Source organism: Momordica charantia (genome assembly GCF_013281855.1).
Source record: "Momordica charantia cultivar OHB3-1 chromosome 6 unlocalized genomic scaffold, Mcharantia_2.0 BLBB01000006.1, whole genome shotgun sequence".
In the NCBI taxonomy this organism is placed as follows: domain Eukaryota; kingdom Viridiplantae; phylum Streptophyta; class Magnoliopsida; order Cucurbitales; family Cucurbitaceae; genus Momordica; species Momordica charantia.
In genome coordinates this window covers 33229910-33255841 of record NW_028275164.1, presented here as the reverse complement: position 1 = coordinate 33255841, position 25932 = coordinate 33229910, and the positions used below count along the sequence as shown (strand labels likewise).

At 36.3% G+C, this 25932-nt stretch overlaps 4 protein-coding genes across 19 annotated transcripts; 1 reads left to right on the top strand and 3 right to left on the bottom strand.

Moving 5' to 3' along the window:
• Positions 1-83: 83 nt before the first annotated feature.
• Positions 84-10259, bottom strand: SCY2 (SecY protein transport family protein). 3 transcript variants are annotated; one of them, XM_022299900.2, is made up of 14 exons: positions 10103-10237; positions 9826-9888; positions 6922-7440; positions 6699-6787; positions 5423-5502; positions 5213-5302; positions 4825-4916; positions 3808-3891; positions 2749-2890; positions 2364-2480; positions 2081-2210; positions 1061-1184; positions 841-947; positions 84-572 (listed from the first exon to the last, which is right to left on the bottom strand). In XM_022299900.2, exons 2-14 carry the CDS (start codon positions 9839-9841, stop codon positions 483-485), a joined length of 1680 nt encoding a protein of 559 aa, XP_022155592.2. In that variant the 5' UTR covers positions 9842-9888; positions 10103-10237; the 3' UTR covers positions 84-482. The 3 variants fall into 3 exon arrangements, with proteins under 3 accessions (XP_022155592.2, XP_022155591.2, XP_022155590.2); XM_022299899.2 differs by lacking the exon at positions 9826-9888 and having other exon boundaries at positions 10103-10259; XM_022299898.2 differs by lacking the exons at positions 9826-9888; positions 10103-10237 and adding an exon at positions 9190-9301.
• Positions 10260-12037: 1778 nt separating this feature from the next.
• Positions 12038-14288, bottom strand: LOC111022741 (protein FANTASTIC FOUR 2). Its single transcript, XM_022299970.2, has one exon. The coding sequence runs from the start codon at positions 12843-12845 to the stop codon at positions 12171-12173; it is 675 nt and encodes a 224-aa protein (XP_022155662.2). The 5' UTR covers positions 12846-14288; the 3' UTR covers positions 12038-12170.
• A 914-nt stretch (positions 14289-15202) lies between these two features.
• On the bottom strand, positions 15203-23069 carry FZL (FZO-like protein). Of its 2 annotated transcripts, XM_022299935.2 has the most exons (11): positions 22384-23064; positions 21481-22034; positions 21285-21353; positions 20285-20482; positions 18659-18790; positions 18189-18275; positions 17655-18086; positions 17386-17553; positions 16948-17178; positions 16414-16529; positions 15203-15609 (listed from the first exon to the last, which is right to left on the bottom strand). In XM_022299935.2, exons 1-11 carry the CDS (start codon positions 22886-22888, stop codon positions 15327-15329), a joined length of 2775 nt encoding a protein of 924 aa, XP_022155627.2. In that variant the 5' UTR covers positions 22889-23064; the 3' UTR covers positions 15203-15326. The 2 variants fall into 2 exon arrangements, with proteins under 2 accessions (XP_022155627.2, XP_022155628.2); XM_022299936.2 differs by lacking the exon at positions 16414-16529 and having other exon boundaries at positions 15442-15609; positions 22384-23069.
• Positions 23070-23366: 297 nt separating this feature from the next.
• Positions 23367-25912, top strand: LOC111022677 (uncharacterized). Of its 13 annotated transcripts, none has more exons than XM_088125802.1 (5): positions 23367-23631; positions 24212-24666; positions 24768-24839; positions 24956-24997; positions 25538-25912. In XM_088125802.1, exons 2-5 carry the CDS (start codon positions 24310-24312, stop codon positions 25733-25735), a joined length of 669 nt encoding a protein of 222 aa, XP_087981928.1. In that variant the 5' UTR covers positions 23367-23631; positions 24212-24309; the 3' UTR covers positions 25736-25912. The 13 variants fall into 13 exon arrangements, with proteins under 13 accessions (XP_087981928.1, XP_087981927.1, XP_087981923.1 ...); XM_088125801.1 differs by having other exon boundaries at positions 24212-24681; XM_088125797.1 differs by having other exon boundaries at positions 23371-23631; positions 24251-24681; positions 24926-24997.
• The last annotated feature ends 20 nt before the right edge of the window (positions 25913-25932 follow it).

Below are 25932 nucleotides of genomic sequence, written 5' to 3'. Positions count from 1 at the left end.
CGGTGAGGGTTGATCGGTAGAATCACCAAAATAATGTCTCTTTCATACAATTATAAGACTGCCGTTAAGATCTAAAATGGTGCTTAATAAATCTAGTGGTCGTAAATTGTCATAAATTTAATAAATATGTTCGTTCTCGTACAACACGCTATTTTTATACAAAATTGGGAGAGTACAATCAAAATTAGACTCAAGATTGTGAGATCTTGTAGCATAGCAACACACTGGCATTTAGTATCTTTGTTATTCCAATACTTGTGTGTGCCCTTGTCCGCTAGGTGTTTCAAGTCTGGAGGACAAAAAATTTGTGGATATTTGCATTTAGTGGTGATGGATGCACACGATTCTGACACTCTGAAACATTATTCAAGTTCAGGTTTGAGCCAGGAGGAAGCAGACAATTCTGGTTGAAGGAGGTTGTTGGATCCTTTGGAAGCTCAAATACATAAGCTCTTGGAGTATCATTTGAACTTGACATTGTGTCATACACCATAACGCCTCAAAGCATTGCTTAAACTTGGCATTACGTTATATGCTTGGTAAGATCTTCTGAGTTCAATAATGGAACCCACCTGAACGTACAGCAACTTGAGCTCGTCAATAAAGTTGGAAATTTTGAACAGTTTGTTAAAATAACTAATCTAGCAAATCTTCCCCTAGAAAAGTTTGGCATGGTATATATTATTTGTACTTCTATCAAAATACCGTCTATCTGTAGCAAAATAAAACAGCCTATCAGAAATTTAGTCGTGTTTGTGTGTGTAGAGGGAGAACCATTGTCATTGTGTTTTCCGAGGATTGAAGTAATGATAACGTAATGGTAAACATTTTTGTACTTACAATAATCAGAACTGATGTAAAACCAATTGCAAACCCAGCATTAATACTGCGTAAGTAATGGTCAAGAACAGATGATGTTGTTGCCAAAATACTTAACAATAGCCCCCCTGAAATTTACCATAATGCGAAGTTAAAAGGAAAAACCAACCAAAATATGAAAATATGGGTCAGCTAGGAAAGCCAATAGCATTAAAACCACAAAGTCAATGATAAAACATACCCCAAAAGCGTGTTGATGCTTGAATTTTTGTGAGGTACTCGATAGTAGCTTTCCCAGGTTTAATGTTTGGTATCCTTGCTCCCATCTTATTTAAATAGTCTGATATCTCTTTTGGCAAGTTGGCCTGGACGAACAAAGAAATGTGTGAGCATAAGACAATCAAGTTCATTGTTATATGGTTACATGCATACATCATATAGTTTCAATTGATATATTGTGCATGAATGAGATGCCATAAGAGTCAATTGATTTACTTCCTATGACAAAAATATCAAGGGTAGAAAATTAAAAATTCAATAACTCATTCCATGAATTGCAGGCTGTTGAGACACAAGAATGATTTGGGCATACTCGAGTATATGCTCTAGAGATGCAGAAGCAAAAATGTATCTACTACCACATTTTGAAAGGTAAAATTTTCTATGACCTTTATTATAAATCTTTTTAGATAGAAAACGTGATAACTTGTATAAAATAATAAATATCCAAACAACCTAAAAGCCAGCGGGACAAGGTTTCCCTTTGCCTTATAGGAGTCAATCAAAAGGCCTCAAATCTAAGTTAATGAGCAACATATAAAAATTACAAATGGATTTGTATAAAGGACATCAGTTTGAGACCATAAACCACATGTGTACAAGAAGTCAATAACTTTGTCAATTTGATATAACTAATTTCCTTTTTTCCCCTTATTTATCCTTTCTTGGATACATTAGTGTTCGATTTGTTTATTAACCATTCCTATACCATCATTTAATTTATCCACACATGAAAGTATGGAGTGCAGTCTACAATCACCACGGATTTGCATAATTAGGAAGAATCAATTGAAGTGAAGAAGCTATTCAAGACAATCAAATGCATTCAAGAGGACTTACAATATGCAAGTATTCACGATTGAAACCAACCTACTAGCAAGTTCATCATACAAAAGGATAATTTTGCAGGAGTTATTTGTAAGAAAAATAAAGGTAATATTCAAGAAATGTTGGCAGTAAGACATGAGGCAGAGAAACTTACAATGTCAAATATATTGAATAAGAATACAAAAACCGCGTATATTGAGTAATAAACCCAAGGCTCTGCACCAATAGAACTTTCAGGGTTCAGTATCTCCTTTACATGCTCCCAGAATGTTGAATTTAGGAGGCTGTGTACAAAACTTGGTGTTAGAAATTCAGCATTATTTTTTTTATATAAGAAATTGCATCACTATCTTCACAAGAAAATTCAGTATCAATCACATAAAGCAAAATAACTAAAGTCATCAAAAGGGAGCAAAGGATATATTTCGTATAACAACCTAGCAAGGATACTGGGAGACGCCAAGAGATAAGTGGTCGTGAGAATTGGTTGCATCCCGGCGGGGTTGATATTAAAGGGGATATAAGGCTCTACTTCAGTGATTGGTGAGTCATCTCTGGACAAAAAACCAAAAGAAGAAGGGCATCATACAATAGGCGATGAACCAAAAGAGAAAATTGGAAATGGGCTTAAGCATGATACAAAATCCAGACATCGGGTGGAAGGAAAGCAATAAAAGCATGTATGACCAAAGGGATGAAACTAAACGGATTGCATAAAATCTGTCTCATTCAACATCATGAATGTGCTTATTGTAACAAAAAACTAAAAGTGTTGCAGCATGGAACAAGTAAAATCTATTCAAGGAAAAAGAATTAGAACACCTTGCAGCTGAAGCAAGTTTAAACCCATAATACTGCAACTTAATTTTCCTGCAACCTTCAGTTACAACAACCGCCCACATCGTAACTATGGTAAAGATGCCCAATAAGGTAAGTACGTAAGGCAACCAAATCACAGCACGTCCTGCGATATATTACATTATTAAGCAAGCAAAAAGCTGAAATATGGAAATGTTTTAAAAAAAAATTTATATATACATGAAGTTTATTTACTCTATCCAGAATAATTGTACCTCTCTTATAATATATATATATATATAAATAAAAAAATTAAAAATAAAAAGAATAATTGTACCTTGATAAACACATAAACAATATACATCAAGCATTATCCTTAAGCATAAACCTTTCTTACAAAATAAACTAATTACCAGTCTTGAATACTCCAAGCATAAACCACCTCAACTAAGAGCACCCATAGATGAATATAGGAATTCGGTTGAGAACTAAGTCGCCCAAGTCTTTGAGAGGTCCAAGAGGTGGCATAAAGCTCTCACAACTCAATTTCCAATACCAGGTCTGTAAGTTTGAGATTCACTCCATAGAAGGAAATGGGTATAAACTTACAATAAAAATTTTGACAAAAAAAAGGGGGACCTTGTGTTGATTGTAGTAATAAAAACCAAATAGTTCGTAACTTTTTATTTATTAAAAAAACAGCACCCTGATTGTGTGGTTGGATTCCTTCTCATAGCATTGAAAAAAAAAAAACCCTTCTTTTCCAAATCCCACCTTGTACCCAGAGAAGTCAGCAAAAGGCTCTGAGAAAAGACCCGGCAACACTCCAAATTTTATGTTTAGACTGGATTCCTTCTCATAGTATTGAAACTTACTTACTAGAAGCAAGAAGTGCATGTGGGAATTTATGTGGTATCTTTCAAAGAGTTATGGTTGTGTAAAAGAAGCTTCATTATTTCATTCACAGCTATTCCGTTATTACTAAGAATATTTACAGAAAAGAAGAGATATTTCACCATCCAAATAAAAAATGCAACTCCAATAAGATATAGAACTTTTAAACCATCAAGTTTATTTGCATACCTGATAGCTGAGACAACATTTTGTACAATGTCTCTGTATAGCCCGTCAGTATTCCAACGCATATAATTAGAGAAGAACCTTGCCCTGCAAAATGCATTGCTAATTGATCACAGAAGAAGAATACTGTACACAGAAGTAAGACACAACACGTTTGAGTATGGTAAAAGAAACTTCGTGGGGTTGCTTATAACACATCACCTAGATATAGACAATGGAAATGGAAAAGGATAAAATAAGAAAGCCAAAATTTGAATCTATAAAGGATAGAATGGAGAGTGAACCCCTCAGGATACAACACCTAATCCCCACATGTTCACACAAATTTGGTGCCATGAAATACATAGGAATTAATTCCTAAGGTAGGTGGTCATCATGGGATTTGAACTCATTCTTTTTCTATTTACCCTAGCCCTTTTGGACCAATAAGTCACCCATGATGGTTATAAATGAATAAATTGTTTCATTCAAAAGGAAAAAAAAAGGAAGTATTCATTTAATGGATGAACATTATTATCATGATACAAACTATAGGAAGAAATTGTGATTGACAACAGAAAGGTCTCGCAGCAAAGCTTGACTCATTTAACCTGCAGCTGCAATACGATAATAGAAAATTCTCCCCTGCGTACTTTTTACTTTTTTAATAAACGTTTGGCTTTTTAGCAAAAATCAGAATGATTTTCCAGTAAGTACCAGTAGAATCCACATACTAGTCATAATGCCTCCCATCTTTTTACAATATTACTGAAGATCATTTTTAGTTTATAATGTAATTAAGAAACAACAATCATGTAGGTAAACTATTTAAATAGATTTAAATGGTTGAACATCAAAGCAGCACCACCCGAACGACAAATAACAAAATACAATCCACCATTTGAATTCATTTTAAATGCGTAACTCTATGTTTTTCTTTTTTGAAATAGGAATCTCTCGGTATCTTGAACAGTATATATGGAGTACAAAAAATTGAACCAAGTGACCAAAATTACATGAGAAAAAGGGTAAGAGGCCTACCGAATCCAGATTCTGAGATTGTGTCACAAATCCATGTCATTGTCATAGCACCACAAACCAATAATAGACTAGTCACCATGACATGCTTAACTCTGAAAAAAATATAAATAAATAAATAAAAATAAAAATTAAGAATAAAATCGTTTATAAGGTATGCAACCTCAATTCTATGAAGAAAAGTATCTGAACCAACAATTCTGATAATAATAAATATGAGAATCTTGAAGCAAAAACCAAAATTGGAGTAGAGTAAAAATGAAGTGCAGCAACCAATGAAAAGATAATGCAGATATCATTAGTATGGAAAAGAATATTTTACTTTGATGCATAGAACTGCTTGGAATCCCAAAATAATGTTCAAACTGATGCTCATATGGTCAAAATTTACCTGTGATTTGCTGCATAGATCGAGTATGGAAGTGAGTAACAAGATAGTATTAAAGCCTCCAAAATTGCAAAGCCAAGTGACATCCACCATCTGTTGTTACACGAGGAATCATAGGAATTCAACCCAAAATAAAGGAGGAAAAAGAGCAAGGTCCATTACGAAACAAATAGAAAAATGCATATCGATGGTTGAAATGAATATCAGACGTACATATAACTTTTAATCTTCTCGTGACCATCCAAGCCTTCTTTTCTTAGCTTTACCAAAGAGGGTACAATGTGACAGAGTACCTATGTATCAACTTTTGAGAGGTTAAGCATTGAACTTCAGTCCTAGATGGATAAAAAAATAATAATAATAAAAAGTAAAACAAAAATCTAATGAACTTTCAGATTAAACTTCATAAACAAGAAGTATCGCCATGGAAACCCATCATGGAAGCAATTGTCAGGACCAAAAAACTCTGCTCCTGTTGTTTTGTTGGTGACATAAAGTGACAAAATACCATCAAGGAAAAATGCAAACTTGAAGGTTCTTTTATCTCAATTCTGGAGAAGAGGGGAGCAACGCTACTGGCTTAGGAAATAATACTGACATGTTTTTTAACTTCCAGAAAATGGAAAGCAAAATGAAGAACAGCTTGAGTATGGAAAAGACTTGGAAAGTAAAAGGGATAAAAAAGTAAACTCAACTTCAAAGCATAGTAGTTTCCTCAATTCTGTGGATACGTAAGAACTTGCTTTAATTCTATCGTGATTAAACTGCTAATGACAAACATATCCAAAAAGGAAACAGTGGATGCATTCTAAATTCCAAATGCATTCCTAAAATTTGCATGATTAATAAACTAGAAAACACAAAGGTAATTGCTAAAGTATTCTTCTTCCTTAACCATAGTCATACAATGGAAGATCAACAGCATTTAAAGACTTCTAACCAAAAATTAGTAAACACAATGGTTTTACTTTTTTCATATTAAAAAAAATTGAAGAATGAAAGGAATGAACTTTTCATTAATTTATTAAAAGAAACAAACAACTTCAAAGTACACAAACTCCAAAAGGATGGAAAGGAGAAATATCCGATGAATTTCTAGGTACCAATGGTTATAAAGAACAGGTTGTAAATGGAAATGTTTTTTAGATTATAGGTTCAAACTTGTAAGAATTGGAATGGTTAAATATTTTATGCGTAAAATTAATGTCCACAAGCTCGTGATTTTCAAATAATGAACTTCTAAAAAAAGTTATCCAAATATGATTTTGGGTTTTTTACTCCTTAAAAGCTTTACCCTTCAATATTGTCTATATTGAGTAGATGTGAATTATAACTTTCCCAATTCTGAAAGATTTTGAACTATTTCGAAGCCAGGTTTCTCTAAAGGGAACAAGCCCTTCAGTATTCCCGAATGCCTTCTACTTCGAGTATGTCACTCACTACATCAATATACAGACATTGAAGATAGATCTGAAGAAAAATATTAAACCTGCATGATGATTGATGCTATAATCTGAGGACTGATACCTAGCTGGAAAAAGGACATTTTCATCTCTGTAGTAAAGTCACCAAGTTCATCTGTCACATGAACATGTAGTAAAAGACGATCAATATCACCCAAGCAGAAAGTCTGAAATGAAATTGAATTCTGAAATAATAGGAATATGTGATGTATATAACTAACGCATGTATAGTGATTTTATTGAACTCACCAACAGATCCAGAAACAAAGCTCAAGTAATCTTGTGGTATTAACCTCCTATCAAACCCAGGAAGAGGAATGAAGTATCCAACACGACTTATTACAATTAGTACAGCTGTCACGAATAATCTTCGTCGTATTTCACTTTTAAAAAATGATTCAGCAGCATTGTTGAGGACAGAACGGAGACGTACAAGATTCAAAAATCTGTTCATGAACTTTTGAGATCTAGGTTTCCAGGTATCAAAGTCACTGCCATTGGGAGAAGTGAGAAAAGCATCCCCATCCTGCGATTCCTGTGGAAAAGTTTCAAGGTCTAGACACTGTTCAGAAGTTGCCTTCACATTCAAATGGCTGCTTTGGCACTGATTTGACAAACACTCAAAAGACTTTTGGTTCACTTTATAGGCAAAATGCCTATTTGATAACATATGAGTTCTTCCCTTGAATTCCAGAGATTTGGAATTAATCACAGTGGAGGATCTACCAAATTGCAATCTACAGAATCGAACATCATAAGCCACAGCAACTGAAAGAACAATAGAGGCAAAGTGAGCCCTATAGCACATACTCTATGCAAAACATTTTTGTACAACAAAGAAACCTCCCATGGCCAGCAGCAGAATCGGTTAAACATAAATTACATCTCAGTATAGCAATCTTAATTCTGGAAGGAAAATGAATATTTTCTCCATATTCAATAATGTTAACAGGTTACAGTTAATCCTGATGAAAAAATATAGAACAAATATATGGTGGTGAGGTGATACATTATAGTTCTAGCCTAGACTGAACCAAATTGTAAATTGATTGTTGGTCACCCCACCAAAGTTTACTTATAGTTATAGCAACTGAAAGCATATCTGAAGTAAAAAAGAAAACACAAACTGTATTTCCTCATTCAAAAGGAATGTATTTGAACATAAGCAATAAAGAAAGAGATGGAATTCGGACAAGCTGGTGATCTCACGTTTACACTACCATTCAACTGAAATAGAAAAGAACTTTATGTTAAAGCAGCAACCTAGTCCAAACAGACATTGAACCTTCCTTTACTTTAGTTTTCCTCTCTCTTAGATCAGTTGTCCTTTCTTTACTGATCATTCTTTCCCAATAATCTGTAATCATCAATAGCATTACTCATTCCTTTATTCAAGGTAGCAGGCCACGTGTTGTCTACCCAGGGCTCAGCTGTACAGCTACTACTATATAAATAATATCCTGAGTAGCCAGCCTTCATTAACTTGGCATCGTAGCATCACAAGCACACACTCATCATTTACGATCTTCTTCTCTCCATAGCCACCAAAACCCATAACACCACCAAGACAACTGAATCTAGCTCCTCCACTTAGATGAACACTTCCACTCACGTCTCATAACCACTCTACAGCAACCACAAAATCCCAATGTTCTTGTTCAGGCTTCAACTTCAGCAGTCTACTAAGCTTTCTCTCTCGCTTTATTAATGAAATTATAAGAATAATTGTATGTTGTGAAAATCAATGGTCCTTGCTCCACTTCGAGAAGAAAAGCATATAGATTTCCCCTTTGGTACAAAACCCAAGTTGGTAGAGTTCATCTGTGAAGAGAGTGGCTCCACCAAACTAGTAAGAAATCCCAAGTTTGGAGAATGGAAAATTACAGATAGTAGACCAATCCCTATTAGGTTGGCTTCTAGGATCTGTGCAGACTGAAGTTGCTAGTGAAATTTTGGAGCTTACTTCCTCAAGAGATCTCTAAAGGCTACTGAAGAATAATTTGGCATTTCCAACTGAATACCTCTCTCCAAACAAATAGGAAATAATCCATGGATGATGGAAAAAAGGTGAATACCTGGCACACACATGAAACATATAGTTGTTCACTAGGAAGAGAACCTATGTCACTCAAGTCACTCTTTTTACAACTCAAATTTCCTTAAATCCGTTTTTGAATTCCTATTCTCAGATCACTAACAACATGCACCATAAATTTCTATGGTGTCTATCAATTCGAAAAGTCACATGTTCTACACTTTCCAATTGCTGCAAATATTGGAAGTAGTTCACTCGAGTCTTTGGGAACCTTTGTCCATCGCTTCATCTCATGGGTATATTTTCACATTTGTTTTATGGATAACTATACAAGACTACGTTGCATCTATCCTTTGAAAAGTATAGGAAAAGCCCTTAACACCTTCCTCCAATAGAAAAATCCCATGGAAAACAAATTTGAACTTAAAAAAAGGAAACAAGATCAGAACTCTACGGTCCAATTGTGGATGGGAATTTTGTACCTTTCCATTTTTTCTTTAAAACAGTGGCATGCACTTTCAGCACTCTGATCCTCATGCAAGTGCCCAGAATGGTTGTGTTGAGAGAAAGTACTGACATATGGTTGAAAAGGGATGGTGCAAGTGCCCAGAATGGTCCTTAATGCCCCTCTCTTATTGATGGGAAGCCTTCTCCACGCTTTATACTTGATAAATTACCTTCTAACAACACATGTTTTAGGCAAGAAATCACCTTGGAAGAAATATTTCAAGAGAAAGCCAGAATAAATTCTGTCAAAGTTGTTGGAAATGCCTGATTTCCATGTTTGAGGCCTTACCAAAACAAAAAATTTCAATTCCACTCCATCAACTGGGTTTCACTTTCGTAAAGGCTTCATGTGTCTTTGTCCTACTAGATGAATTCAAGTCTGAAATCCCCTTAATAAATGGCAGCTCTACTGATGCGATATATGTTTCCACCCAAATCCCATTTTTGTCATCAACCCATTGTCCTTCTTTAGCTATAACCATCATCCCATTCTGAACCTTCGCATACAGTTTAACTTGAGCTAAATAGTCGGTACCCAACTCACTCTAAAATTACTGCCAAGGACTCCATGTAGTATTAAAGATTAACAACGAAGAAAATGGTTCACATACATGCCCTATACTTCATTGCCACTCCAAATATCTTCAAGCAAGTAAAGTAATTTCACCTGCAAACTAATTCAACAGGGAAACAAACTCAACAAAAACAATTCGTGCTTGGGACATTCTATTTATTTAGTTGAATGATTAAGAAAATAAAAATACGCTTCAACCATTCTAGTTTCACTATAACAGACATTAAATAAAACACGCCAGAGGAGAATATAAAATTTTGATTCTTTGTCATTCTTCTTATGTTTTCTCGGAAACTAAAACTTAGGAAGCTAACCTCGAAACTTAGAAGTTCTAGTAGGGAACAGAATGGGAATGGGATGGAGAAGACGAGTGCTGTGATGTGTTGCTTCCATGGCGGGACTTGGAATTGCTCCAAGTGAGCGCGAGTTAGTTCTTGAGCTCCGTACCTCCGAAAATGTTTTTCTTTTCCTATTTTAAAATTAGGGTGTTTACGGTTCCATTCGGCTCGATTGAACCGGTAATATGTTTGAAATCGAACCGCTCGAATCGAAGTCAGAGAGCTGGGCGGCTGTGGCCGTGGGATTGTTGGGTTAGGGTTAAGAGAAGTAGAAGGAGGGAGTTGGGGTGGGCTGGGCTGGGCTGGGCTGGGCTGGGCTTAATAAGATGGGTTGGGCTATTAATTAGGTTTCTGCAATTTTCTTTTGTAGAAAATACATTTTCATTATGCATGGATCATAATGCCACTCGTAATGTTTGTGAGAGTGTGACATATTCGGGAGGTGAGAAAGAGAAATTAATAATAATTTAAACTAGCTAGGTTGACTAGTGGGGCGGGGGCCATTGAGGCAGCTTAGTGATAGGAGATTATTAATTAATCGTGGATATGTATGCATGGTTGGGGGAATGAAAATTAAATAAATAAATAACATATGTGTGTATTGACACAAACTCTCCAAAGAAAAAAAAAAACTGAAAATTTTTGTGCATGGCATGGCATGGCACGCACGTGCGGGATTTGAACACTGGAGGTGAAGTGTGATGTAATTAATCGCAGCTGGTACTTGCCACCAGTCATCAACTGAGATGATTATTTCCGATCTTATATATAATAATTAGTTTGTATGATTGGAATTATAATATATTAAGCATCATCAATTTTTTTTTGTTTGAAGAATTCAATCGATCAATTCATATAATAACCGACACAAAGCTGGTTTTGTGTAATAAAGCAAAAGTAAAATTATAATGGGAGCACTTGGTTGGCCTCCTCCCTCCATGACACAAAGCTGATATTAATGAATCTAATTGCTAAAAATTAATGCACACTGTTCATATAATGAGAGCTAGACACAGTGTAATCTTTCATGTCTAATTAGCCTAGTTCCATTACAATTTACACCTTGCATCTGCATGAACCAAATTAAAGTGTGGAGAGCAATGGAGAGAAAGACCGAAAGGTAGTTAATTAAAGGCAATTATCATAAAAGCCTGATTAATCTACATTGGTGTAAATACACGTTACTCCATAGACATATTTGTATTCTACTTTCTACTCCCACATGTATTATTGTTTCTTCCTAGAGACCTCTCCTCGTATATATATCGCTTCTTAATTATAAATCCTCGTCCCGTGACCATATAAATTAAAAAGATCTGAATTGTGAAGGGGAAAAATAAATTAAAGCACATGACTGATGGATGAGGCAACTGTGGATGTGCAACGGACAATCATTGTGTAGAATCCTACTTCATACCACATCCACTTTAACTACTATTATATGGGTCTCCTGACTCCACGATCCCACACTTTTCTCCTCTTATTCTTTGCCATTTGGCCATTTGCCTGCTTTGCTTGCAGTTATAAATCCCCCAACATCCCACCTCACAATCAAATCAACTTCATAATTAGAAAGTAGGTGTCACTATAGCCTATATATATAATCACACTATACTATCCATTAATTCTTTTTTAATACCATTTAATAATATTAATTTGGTAATAACATATAGATGATATGGGTAAAATTGGTTTTGTTGAGTTAGAGAGGAAGCATATGTAGGAAGTTTCGTGTGAGGCACATTAAGGTTAGAATGGGAAAAGCGAAGCACAATAGCACATGGATGAATCATGTGCTGGCCGTGGCCCCCACCTTTGATAACAACCGCCCGCTCCGTCCTCCTACCATACGCTCTATAATTTTCTAACATGTTTCGACTAACACTAGTTTTGTTTTTTGAAAAAAATCCATTAAGCAACGAGGTTGAACAATTAGCATTAAGAAAATAATGTTGATAGCATAGGATTAAAGATACAATGAGAGTAGACGGGAGATCATTTACTAAAATCATAACTAGAGCCAGAAAAGCTGTGTTGTGTCGAACTATGTAGAAACCCAGAGTGGCTCCCAATTCAGCAACTCCTTGGTGTGTTTGCAGTTGCATCTGCAACTGCATGGCCTTGTAAAATTTTGTTCCCCGTGGCTCTCTTCTGTAGTCTCCGGCGAGTGCGCTTCATCATCATCATCATCATCATCCTCCATTTGTTTCAGCTTCACCAAATGAAGTTGAAGCCTCCCTTTGGTACGTTCTGCATGGAAGTAGGTGGTGCGAGAAGCAGAGCCGGTAGCCACGGCTGTCAACACCAGCCGCCCATCTTCTCTGTAGGACTCAATTCTGAGCCCAGTGGAGGCGCTGCCGCTGCCGCTGCCTGATGTCAACGGAGGTGGAAAGGTAGTAGCGGAAGCGGCGTCTCTAATTCTTCGCTTCCCTTTTGATCTGACGGCCGTGTGGGCAGATGCAAAATCATCATCCACTTCCAAACACATGTCATCACCCATGTCGCTCCCGCTCTCGCTCCCTAACCCTTCGGTGCACATTTCCAAGCTTTTCTTGCTCAGCCTCGTCGTCGTCCTGGACCACCCACACCCACCATGAACGTACGCCTTCTCTTCTTCATTTCCACTTCCATTTCCATTGCAATCTTCACCTCTGTTCCTATTCCAATTTTCTTCCACTTCCTCACCTTCTTTATGGACATTCTTATTCCAGTTCGCCATATTCTTAACAAGAGGAAGGGCGAATGAGTGAACACCAAAACAGGGGAGATTTTAGTGACAAAAATTCAAGTTGTGTTGAAACTAGCGAGATAGAGAGAGATAAGGAACATGCAGGCAGGTGCAGGGCCAGGGGTGGAGAGGAAAGAAAGGGGAATGACAGGAATTTATAGTTGTGAAGAACCCTAAGTTGAGGAGCTGTGTAGGGCCAAACTCTACAAATGTACACAAGTCTCAATCTTCATCAAATAATGCACAAACAAACGTACGTGTGTCCAACGAATTAATTAAACCCATACCATAATGTAACTCAAGTTAGGGGAGGGGAGGGGATCTTTATACTTACCTAAAACAAAATGCAAATCAAGCAAAACAAACCCCTTACAATTCTATTTTCTTCCTATTATCGACTCTCAGATAATATGCGAGATTAATTCTGAAACAACCCTCCACGGGCTTTTAGTTCTCATAAGAATTTGAGAATTTGTCCTTGTTTTCTTTTCATTATTTTAGAAGTGTGAAACCCAACCAAAGTCAGTCATCCCAAAGTAACTTCATGATTGAGTTATCTAAACTAAAGTTTCTGATGGTCGACTGTGGTTTTAGTGGCCATACCTCTCAGCCTCAGCCTATGATTAACTGAACAATCTCAACCGACCAACAAAGAAAGTTGAGCCCAACTGCCCTGCTCGACCTCTCATACTTTTCTTTTCATCTCAATTGTGCTCCTCAAACCCCACCACATGCACCATTGTAGTATTACAGAAAGCAACATCAGAGCTTATAATACCACTTTCTGACAGCTTTTGAACGTCTAACATGGGTTGCGTATAAACTCCCAGGACCACAGTTAATCTATGGAGGATGAAGTTTTCTTCCCACAAAACCACAGAATCCAATCAACTGTTCATCTTCATTCTGTAAATATTTTATTAGTTAAAGTTTAGGGATACAACTTCCAAGCTGGGTGAGGGAGCGGCCATTTTGGATCTTACGTGTATTATTTGTACAACCAACGTAGTAAGGAAAAATCAAAGTTGTTTCACAGAGACATGCAAAGCATTGTCATGATTGAAAATGAGAGGAACTTGAAAAACCAAAAGAGAGCAAAGAAACTAACTTTACTGAACAGAAGAGTTGTTGACTGAAAAGGCTTTTCCAAAGAAAAGAAACCATTCCTCTGCAAGCCACTTGCCAGCACCTGCATCTTCTGATATTGGAAATGGAAACCCTTCTCTTCTCTTCTCACATGTGATTGGTCTTTTATGTGTCATCGCCTGTTCATATTTAATGCCACCATTGTTACTAAACTTATTCACTAATTACATATTTTGGGCTTAATTAGGTAGCCGTCCGTCATCACAGTTTACCTATACATATGCAACAAGAACAATTACACCTTTTCTTTACCAACTTCTCTTTCTCCAACAAAATTGTTTCATATACTAAGAGATGATCTCGTTCAACCGATTTCTCAAATTTGGAAAAGGCAAGTGCTTATGAATATGCTTCACAAAACCTGAATACCTCATGCCATTTCATGTTTGTCCGTGTGACAAATCCTACCTTTTGCATGGAATATAACTCTAAGATTACTATTAAGAAAGAAAGAGTCTTTCCAAAAGGCAAAAGCCCATGGCCCCCAAACCATCATATACTTTCTTTCACCATCCAACTTGTTTGCTTTTAATATAGATTGACCAATCTCACTAAAAATTAAAACCCCTCCATTACATAAAGGCTAACTTTCAGACATCTTTGCCTAGCTTTGCCCCCCAAATGATAACAAGGGTCAAGAAACATTAAAGCCTATGTTTGATTATTTGTCTTGTATTAACTGTGTTTTTATTTACCATAGACTTTTCAAAGGATCTTAAACCAGAAAGTTAAAGGAATCAGACCAAAAAGGTGAAGGAATCAAAATAATGTCATAGCGTTTTGACCTTGTTGGTCTCTCCACTTTTCTTCTTTTTTTAGCCAAAAATAAAAAATAAAATAAAAAGAAGAGAACACAGTTCTATATCAGAACCTTTCATTGTTTGCGTCTAGTATATTATGGTTTTTCTAACAAAAATTTGCAATAATATTTGTGCTTTGAAGATTCCATTAATATAAGGCTCATCACCAAATACCAGGCAGTGGCACCATTGTAGAAATCTAGTTGATAAATCTGCAATGAAATTTCCATATCAAATTTTGAGAACTCTCCAGCCTTGCTCAAATCCTGATGTCTTATGGAGATACATCCCACGCTGTAGACCGTAGATGTTGAAATAAATTGTGAAAAAGAGAAGATATTAAAAAAATAAATAAATACTGTCCTCTCTAAGAGCTGTTGCCATTACCTAACAGGGAATCCAGAAAAAAAAAAGGATCAGGGAGATGAACATTATACTTTGAAGATGGCATCATTACATTTAACGTCTGAGACAAAGGAGACCCTTGAAATATGGTACAATTCTAACAAAAATATGGCTCTTTTAGTCATAACACGTGAAGATTTTGAATTTCGTTTCGTAGCTTTTCTATCTTTTTCCCGATATTGGACAGTTCGTCTTGAAGCTCCAATAGTTTGTCTAACCTATTTTGTGCTTGATCTTGATACGGCTTGCTTATGACACTCACAAAGGTTTCCAAATTTCTAACTGCTTCATTGAGATCCTCTTGCATAGCAGCTTCAAGTTCTCGAGCAAATGCATCCGCTGTTCTTTTCACCTTATCTATCAACTGTTGCCTACGACTTGGAAAGTTTGAAATTGCCAAAAACCTATCACGGACAATAAAAAGCTCATCAGAAGTTCAGATATTCCCATTAAAGTTAAATTATTCCTCCGAATGCATAGTTGTAAAAAGTTGCAGAAGATACAAGTCAAAATGGCTAAGGTGCGTATTCAGTAAGAAATACAGTGCCTAAGTTACAGTTTAATCCACCCTAACTGGAGGGTCTACCAATACCATGGAGACTTCCAATGGAGGCATCTAAATATAGCATTTAGAGGCTTTCCGGAGAGGTTGACCATAATAAAATAATCAAAGTTCAAACAGTAGCTGGTTTTTGGGTACCTAAAGAAGTGGGTGTCTTTTGAGAGGAAACTAGAGGTTGGGAGCGAAATTTGGGACAACGTTTTTGTTTGATTCCTCTCTTGCTTCTTGTTCCAAGGAATTCCGTAAGTATGCTCCTTCAATTAGAATTTTGGACATTTTTGTGTAATACTTAAGTCGTAGCTTTGCTCCCCTATACCTAGGGGCACCCGGGAGACATCAAAGGTTTTTTGTATTAAGCTCACCGAAAGGTTTGAATTTGAGACTCTAAACTGATATGACCAAGAGACCCCAAACCCTTGCCAATGGGATTGTCCTCGGGACAACGTTTTTGTGTAATACTTTGGAAGCTCATTTTGTATATCTCATCACTATCGGTTACTTGATTTCGAGGTCATGATCTATAGTCAGCATGGATTGGTAATTATGGGAAAGGGAAGTTGGGACGAGCTGGCTTTGGCTATAAAAATACATGGAACTATGTTTAAGGAATAAAGACTGAATGAGGTCAAAGGAAGATGCACATTACCCGCCAGCAGAACAAAGGCCAAGAGCAAGAAGATCTTCTGCTGTGGTGGGAAGTACTGAAGTTAGAAGCGAAGCAGATAAACCTGCTGCCCCGAGTCCACCAAACGTTCCCAAAAACTGAAGTTGGAAAATGTAATATATTAAAAAACACATACCACGATGTTTGATGATAAATCTTATCAGTTACAAGTGTAACTACAGATTACTAATTTGCCTATGACAGGTTAACTCATGAACAAATTAGAAACGAACCACTAATTTCATCTGAATATATATTTATGAACCAACATTCCAAAGACAACCATCCATTAAAAAAATAAAAAAAAAAACGGCTGCTAATGTGGAAATTTTATGCAAAATTCTTTTCAAACTCCTGAAAAATACAGGAGTTTTCAAAATGAGCATGCAAATATCCGCTTTAAGCATTGTACCATATCCATGTCCTTACAAAAGGAAGGAAAAATCATAATCATTGATGAAAATTTCCACCTTTCTACTTAAAAATGATCGATATGGCTTAAGAAGAACCTCTCACCGCTTCTCGAATTTCTTGATCAAACAGTTTGGAAGCAGCACTTGGACTGAAGTCCTTAACTACTTTCAAGCTTAGATCGTCTACTTTTTTCAGCAACTCAAAGGTATCCAAATGCTTCTGTGTAGCCGGAAAAACAATAGATGGCCAAAGTTTCTGCAAGGATTCCTGGTACACTATTCCTTCATGAGTATTACCTGATTGCAGCCAAGATTCATAGTCTTGGAGAAGTTTCTAGAAGCCATCAACATAAATTAAGAAAAATCAGAGAAGTTAGGGAGTCAAGAAAACGGCATGGACGATCAAGAAAGCTTCAGAAAATCTTCAACCACAAATAGAAGACATGAAGTTTCTTGATGATTAAAGAATTGTCAGACCAAACATCAAAGCAAAGACTAAACAATTCAAAACGCAGAAAAGCTGGTATTAAAAAATTGTTACTTGTGCATCAGATAGTGCTGGGGAAATAATGTCATTTTGAATCTTTGAGGTAGCTGATTGAGTGGTATTCTTTTCCCCTTTCAAGAAGTAAAATGCAGCTAGATCAAAATTCGATAACTGTAGAGTGGATTCTATGAGCTTCATAATACGTGATTGGGTAGAATCAATCTGCAGTTTTCACTGGAACAGTAAATAAAGATAGGGAAAAAAAAAGCTCATGTTTCTACCTAAAGAACGATTGAAAGTTGAAATTTTGAATGGGTATATACCAGTGATAAAGCTTGTCTTCTCCAAGTGATGCTTTCGCTTTCCATCTTCATTCCATAATTTCTTACATCATCTACCAATTCATTTACTGATGCCAAATCCTGTTTGGCAAAACGTATATCTTGTCTCACAAGAGTTTCGGCGGCAGAAAGTAGTCGTTCTGCAATTGAAACCGGTGTTTGGAGTTTAAGTTTCATTCTTTCCTTTCCATTACTCGTTGACCCATCTAAGAAGCTATACAAGAAACTTTCAATTTTGTGGAAGCTACTGCTTCTCCAATGAGAATTAGAGAGCGATAAGACTTCTCCACTATCCAGAGAAGCAGAAAGCTTTGCTTCCAGAGCAGATCTTGCAGATACTGGAAATACTAAGACATGTTCAGTATTCAACAATTTTGCTGCATTTTCCTTGACAAAGGATAGGGCTTCCTCCAGCTGCAACCAAGCCAGAAAAATTACTAGGTTAAAACAAAGCTCGGAATGAATCTAATAATTACTTTATGTAAGATCAAGAAAACAAGCACTTTTTAAGTTAACCTCGTGGCTATTCTGATAAAGGTCAGATTTATTCAACACGAACACTACTTTCTTCTTCCACTGCTGCGTGTAACGAAGAAAATTAACCTGAAAGTAAACCATAGGTGATTTTAGAACCAGCTGTTATCCACTAAAGTTGTATCAAACTTGTTGGCAACAAAGGATCCACAATGTCCATCTTTATCTTCAAGAATATAGGGGATTTTGTTCAAATGTGTTGAAGCCATTCAATCCAGTACCAACTACGACCCTTGTAATTTGTAAAGGTATAAATGTTGTATTCCACGTTACAGGCTCCTTAAATGCTTGCTCCATAATTTTCTTCCTAACTACGAGTAATATGTAACAAGTAGCAACTATATAAGTAACAAAATGGTGGTCTTTACAGTTAACAGGGCATGATTGAGGTCCTAACAGCAGGCCATAAATAGCAAGCCACAAAATAGAATGATTAATTTAATGGTTCATACCTCACTCTCAGTCAATGGGCGATCTGCAGAAATGACAAAAAGCAGCAAATCTGCACGAGGCACGAATTCCTCCGTTAGGCGTTGTTGCCTTTCAAGAATCACATTAGTTCCAGGTGTATCAACAATGTTCATCTGCATTCAAAAGGATAGAAATACTCTAATTATACATAAGTTAACACACGTTAATAAGCGAATATGCAACAAAATGTGCACGCATACATTCATATGCAAGTATAAATCTACTCACAAGCACACACACATAGGCATCCTAATGGATGGATATAATGTAAATGTAATCACTCAAAGTTTCTTGTCAATGCCTTGCAAACCAACCGGCTGAGTGCTCTAAAGTCTGTTGCTGACAATAGAATGAAGGCATGCAATATGAACTACTCGGAAAAACACGCTGATAGAGTAGTCTTTTGTAAAACTTATAAATAGTATTTTGGAAACAACTAACTAAATTTTAATTTACAAATGTAAATTCATTACTACTTCTGCGTTCCTTGAAAAACCAATAGATATACACCAAGGTAATAGATAAAATGTGGTGAAATTAAAATAAGCATTATTCAAACTCATGCGTTGGGTAAAGTATTAAATTAGTATACGTCACTTAGTATCCTTTGAGCTTTATAGGACCAGTTCCTTACGAGGTAAGCAACTGTAGTTCATGGAGAATAAACTCATGTCAACATAACATGAAAGCAAATACGAATAACAATTCCACTGGGTATATTCTATTATATAAAGCATATATTGCAACAAGGTTAAATTGTAAGTTCAGTATGAACTTTCATGTTTGTATATAATAAGTACCTAAAACTTAGTAAGTTCTTGAACTTTCAATTTTGTGTCTACAAAATGGTTAAACTTTAAAAAGTATCTAATAAATTCCAAAATTTTCCATTGTGTCCGCGAGGTCTTTGAACTTATAATTTTACATCTAATAGTCATCGACTTATTTGACATTTTCTAAAGTTCGTGGACCTATTAGATACAAAATTTAATTTTACGTTTAATAGATTCCTTACTATTAAAAAATGTTAAATAAATCAAGGACCTATTAGATATATAATTGAAAGCTAAGGGGTCTATCAAACACTTTTTAAAGTTTAGGGACTAATTAGACACAACATTGAAAATTTAGAGATCTAAAGTTGAAAGTTTAGGAAATTATTAGATACTTTTTAAGATTCAGGAACCTATTAGACACAAACTTGAAAGTACAGAGACTAAACTTGTTTAACCTTGCAACAACAATTCATGATTGGTAAATATAAACACTTTGTATCGATCATGACAATAAACATACATGATGAACATGCGTGTGTGCGTGGACACATGTTCTCTAAGCATATGAAAGAGAAAAATATTATTTTTCTTCTGACGACAAGAACAAGAACTCTCAAGATGAGACTTCAAAAGTGGATAATAAGTCAAAAGAACCGTTCCATCTTTTCTTGTGTGTGTGTGTGGAAGAGACCATAAGATTTTTTATTTTAATGATAAGATCTTCGAGTGTGTGGAAGAGACCATTCATCACAAAAAGAATATAACATATGAGAAACAAAAGGGAGGAGGAGATCCCTTCCCAAGTCAAGACGAGATTATGTGTAAACTCACTTCGTTAAGGATGGGAGCAGGAAGATAGCATATATATTGACCATCTGGATGTCGTTCGCACCGTTGTTGTTCACTAGAATTTAACTCAGAGAACCTTAAGAAAGTTATCTCATTAGTCGTAGGAACAACACCATCTTTTAAATATTTCCTTCCAAGAAGTGCATTAATAACTGTTGATTTTCCAGAGTTAAATTCACCCTGGTCACATAAAAAAAAAAGCACAAGACTTGATAAAATAGGCCAAGAAAGTCTACGGCATAAAGCAAAGAGGTAAATATCATTACCAAGGGAAACTAGGACTCCCTCAGTTGGTTAAAGATTTAAAGCAATGTTTAAGGGATGATACATAGGAAAACAAAACGATGGCTTGTTAAGAAGATAATGTTGGTTTCCCCTTGGTTGAGAAAATAATACATATTGATATCTGAAGGGGAAAATAGAGCGAAAAGAAAAATAATCAAGGCGAAGGCCTTGACAAAAATATCATTTTTCAAACTAATGTCTCAGTTGAATAATGTGGAAAGTAGATTAAAGACACCCCGTAAGTTGGAAATTGTTGGTAATTCTTTTTTCATCTACTAAATCCCATAAGGAGGTGGATGACATGGAAATATTTGTATAAAATTGGACAATAATGAGTCGTCGTATGACTCAATAATTACCCAAATGGTAGAATGAAACAATAAAAATTGGCTTGCCGATCCCTCATGATAAAATACCATATATAAATCAAAATGCTTCAGAGGTTACATTAGCAGGGAAAGAGGATTCACGTCTAGACCCAGGTATAAAAGACAGAAAATTTTCAGCATACAAGGAAAAAGTTCCTTCATTCTTTCTATAATTTTCAAACCCAAAAAATGAAAAAAGAATTGGCAAAAGCCGGTCCACTTCTAGATTCTTTCAAATGAAAAAAAAAAAATTGAATTTATTTGAAATTAGGGCTAATACCAATGTATATCCTGCAACCAGAGATTGTTGAAGTTCAGCACACAATTACCACTATAGCCAGCATAAATGGCTCATCAATTTGTGAAACTGAATCAGTGAGAAGCGAAACCTCCTCCATCTGCCATTTAGAACCATCTTGGAATGAGAAAATGTAGATCATATCCCAAAAAGAAAAAGGTAAAAAAGGAAGATACTTGGAATGTAATTTGAAAACCAACTACCAAATGGCTTAATTAAATGATCACCAGTGGAGCAGCTTTCTGAATAATATTTATAGCCTGACGCAATACTAATTTCTCTGTTTCTATGACTTGTTTTTCTCTATCCTCCAATCTAACAAATCCAGCTATTTGTGTCGTTCCAAGAGAACCATTGTCCAGGTTCAATAGATCAGAGGTATTGGCACTTTCAAAATCGTCCTCCTTTATTCCATTTTCTGTAAATATAGAGTCAAATGCTTTACTGTGAACATCATCGCTCAGCAGCCTCAAACCTTGCAAAGAGATTACTAAGCCACTTGCACCCAATTCTAGCCATTTTAATGCCTCGTGAAACATTGTGTTCTCTCCAGATGAGGAAAATAGTATAAATATCGGTATCTTTACATTGTTAAACACAGAATTTGTTGTCACATCATGCTTCTCTTCACCAACATCGTACAAGAGAAAATCAGCTCCTTCAGATTTGGATGCATTTACGGCAGAAATCGAGGATTTTACGTTCCTTGCTACCAGAGGTAGAAACAGGGAATCTGGTATAGAGTCCAGCATGGTGTTTCTGGCCACAATAGGAGGAAGACCTGATTCAAATGGGGAAACAGATTACCCATCAAATCCATCCAACAGCTTCCAAGTGACAGTTGCGAAGAAAATGTCTTATATACAAACAAAGTAGTTTTTTTTTCTTTTAATTTCCTTCGATTAAAAATTATAAATATCATATATTCTATGTATAGCAAAGCAGACTGAATATTTCCCATCCCATGCTGGCTACATAAATAGATGCCTTCGATATGCTCTAAACTGTTAAGCAGGTGCCTTATCAAAATTTTTGCTGAAGTTTAAAGTTTATTTTAAACATAAAAATGCACAATCTAAAATCTGACGCGACGAATAACTTATGGCGACAGAGAGTTTGTTTTGTACAACCTTGATCAGAGAGGAGAACACCACTAGCATTAACCGCAGTCGCAATGTCGACACGCTCGGCAATCAACAAATAAGCTCGGTCCCCGACCACCGACTTCAATTTACAGGCAGCTTCGTAGAGCTTCCCACCACCGCCTTCGCAACTATTGAGCACTACGATCCCAACCCACTTGGCCACGGCCCTATCGATCAAATCCAACGCATCGCCACCACCCAATACCTCCGCTGCATCCAATTGCAGCACCACACTGGGGACTTTGATCTCCGGCCGCTTAAACCCACTTGGGAATAGAGTTCTAGGTTGCTGCTTTTCTGGGTTTTGAGGAATCGATTCGCTGGATTGAAATGGGTTCGGCGAAACTGAGTTAACGGGAAAACGAGGGTGTCGACGAAGGGAGGTCTTAAGAAGAGGGGGGTGAATTACGAAGGAAGGAACTGGTTTGGAGAAGATAGGGGAGGAAGGAATGCGGAAGAGGGAATTGTGGTGGAGGAGCAGCATTTCCATGAGAAGTGGAATGTCAAGCAGCAGTTTCCGCTTCCGCTTCTGCTTATCAGACAAAATTGGCGCCTTCAAATAACATCTTATCCGCTTGAAGTGGCGAAGAAGCTAGGCGGCCATTGAATAGATTAGATTGCAGGGATTTTCTTTCTTTTCTTTTTTGAGCAGTGTCGTTTCTTCCATTTAGGAGCTAAGATTCCTTAAAATAACTTAATAAAGAATTAGAGATTTTGATTTATCCTTTTTCTTTTCCAGAGCACAAATTTTATAAAAATCTAATTTTTAACAACAAAAAATATTTGCTTCGATGGAAGCTAAAATTAAAAAAAAAAAAAAAAGGAATAGCAATGAGAAGCTCACACGTGTGTGTAAAGTGAGGTCAGTGCTGCTGGTTTTGGTATACAGTACAGTGGTTGAGTGCATAACTCTGTGTTTTGTGTTGAAACGTTTCAATTAACCATGCTCAGCCTTATTTTTCAATTAACAGTATTTACTATTTATTTATCAAAATTTTAATTATATATAATATGCATTTAATCTGAGAGTTGGGAATTTAGATAAAACAATTTTATTAGAATAAAATTTGTTTCCGATAACGAGGTTCAATAGTTTGGTCAGTGTAACGAGTAGGAGTAACAGAGAGGTCTGATGAGAAGACGGTTTCGCTGCCTCTGTGTCAACTCTTAACTACACTTTGCCATCACCACCTCCTTCTCTTCTCTTCTCTGCTCTTCTCCATCTTAACACAGGTGCTTCATTCTTTTTCCTTTTTCCTTTCCAAGTTGTACTACTTATTTTCTTTGGTATACTTTTGTCTTTCCTAAACAAGTTTGAGTTTTCTGGAGAGTTTCTGCTTTACTAGTTTTGTACTTGGCTTATTTTAGTTATAGTGTGGTGCATGTGCCTGCAAAAGTTCTATGAACTTGTTTCCTTTACTCCTGTAACCTGTTTTTGATGAAACGGTGCTGTTTCGGGTTTTAACAAGGAAAAAAGATGGGTTTTTTTATTCCTTCGTATCACACAGGAGCACTTCGCTCTTAGGGTTGATTAGCTCCTGAATCTCTGATATGCAAGTAAGATTGTGTCTTTGAGTTTTAGGAGAATAAAGGGAATATTAGAATGGGAAGGAGGAAGCTCTCTGAATCAGTCTCAACCACGGCGGTGTTTGTGTGAGGTCTCAGAGTTCCTTTCATTCTCAGCTCTCTCTCTATGGTTTAGTGGTTTGAACTAGTTGGGACATGCTTTTGATAGGTCTCAGTGTTTTTTTGCTTCCCCCATGTTTTCTTTTCTCTATTTCCCCCTATATTTATGTCTGTTTGATATGACCAGGACCAGATTAATTTTAACTTGGCTTGGGCAACTTACTAGAACTATTTGAAAGAACTTCAAAACCAAGGCCTGGAGGCACAAATCCATCCTTGTTGCAAATGAGGTCACAACTGCCAAGTCCTGAACAACTCAATCCTTCCATTGAGAAGACGAGATCACAACTGCGGGTTCGAGAAAAGACATCTGGTTCATCTTCCTCAAAGAAGAGGGCAAAGAAGTCCTATCCTTCTGTTATCCGGCGGTCCGAACGAATTCAAAATGTTGTTCAGCCGTATCAAAATCGTGATATAGAACCTGTGGTTGAAGAAATAGCTGTTAGTGATAGTGAAAAAGAAGATGAGCCGCTAGCTCAGGGCGAAAAGGAATTAGATGAGCCAACCTCATGTGAACAAAACTTACATGGAAAAATTGATTATGTAGTTAAACTACTAGAAACTCAAGGAAGAGCCATAAAGGTACTGAAAACTAAGGTACTAAAGCATATTAATTGACATTATATGTTTTTAATTTACTCAGCTCTATGATTAGTTTTAATTGGTTGTTCAATGCCTCAAAGAATTTGCTGAGTGAAAGCTTATCACCAACAGAGGTTAGATACAAGAGCTTATATATTGAATCCCAAAAAAAGGTCTATTTCATTGTTTTCCTGTTGTGTTTATGAATCTCGATTCTCATCCATTTATCTAGAAATGGTACCTTATCGATTCATGCCAGGTTCAAACCTTAATGGATGAAAACCAGCAGCTTACTCAGAAGTTGGAAACTGCCCTTTGTAAAGTTGAAGCAGTAAGTACCTTCGATTCCATGCTTTGTACATAACAATTGGTAACCTTTGAACGATATAACTCTGTAACCAAGTTGTTTGTACCAGTAGATCAAAAGTCTTTTTGGGATAGTCAGTCTCATCCATTAGTGTCTTCATCAGTCCATCTAGTTCATGAATTATGCTTTTTCCAGAAGCTAAATCTTTTACTTCCTTTATTTTCTTAGATTAGATGGGAAATTCTGCTTGTTCTGTTGTATCATCATGTTTTACTACTGCAATATATTACTTATCTTGGTGCTGGTGCGGTACACTTCTTGAACAATTTTATTGCATGTATCTCCCCTCCTCTTTCTCTCTCTCAACTAATGAAATAAGGAATTCGGGAACTTTTTTATGGAAATTAAGAGGTCTTTTAGATCTTGCTGTAGGTTTCTGAGAATGAGATTTTGTAATTATGGAATCCTTATCTGCTATGGCTTCATGTGCATGTAGTTGATACAATTTTACCTCAATCCTAAGAGTAATTCATTGGGGGTTTTTCTTTTGGTTTGCTTGTGTAGTATGAGAAAGGGAATCAAAATTTTTCTGAAGTGCTGGAGAAACTGAAGGATGTGATGTTAGTCTCCAATCTCACCAAAGTTACTGAAACAGCCGTCAATGCTTCTTCTCAAGCAATTCGTGAGGCTATGTCTTCAGGCATGGGTCGAAAAGCCAAGACCTCTGCAGCCAAGGGAAAGAAAAGGACAAAAACAAAGTGAACAGAGTTTAAATATTGGATTTGTAAAGACCATCATCTTATCTTCTCTTTTCAACTTGAGAGCAACGTCTCTCAACTATGTTATTAAGCTGTTAAGTATGTCTAAAACTCACTGAATCTTTATTTTTGTGATATGTTTTGGAAGTAGTTGCAACGGTACCACTATTCACCACTAAAACCTCCCAATTTCCGTTTGAA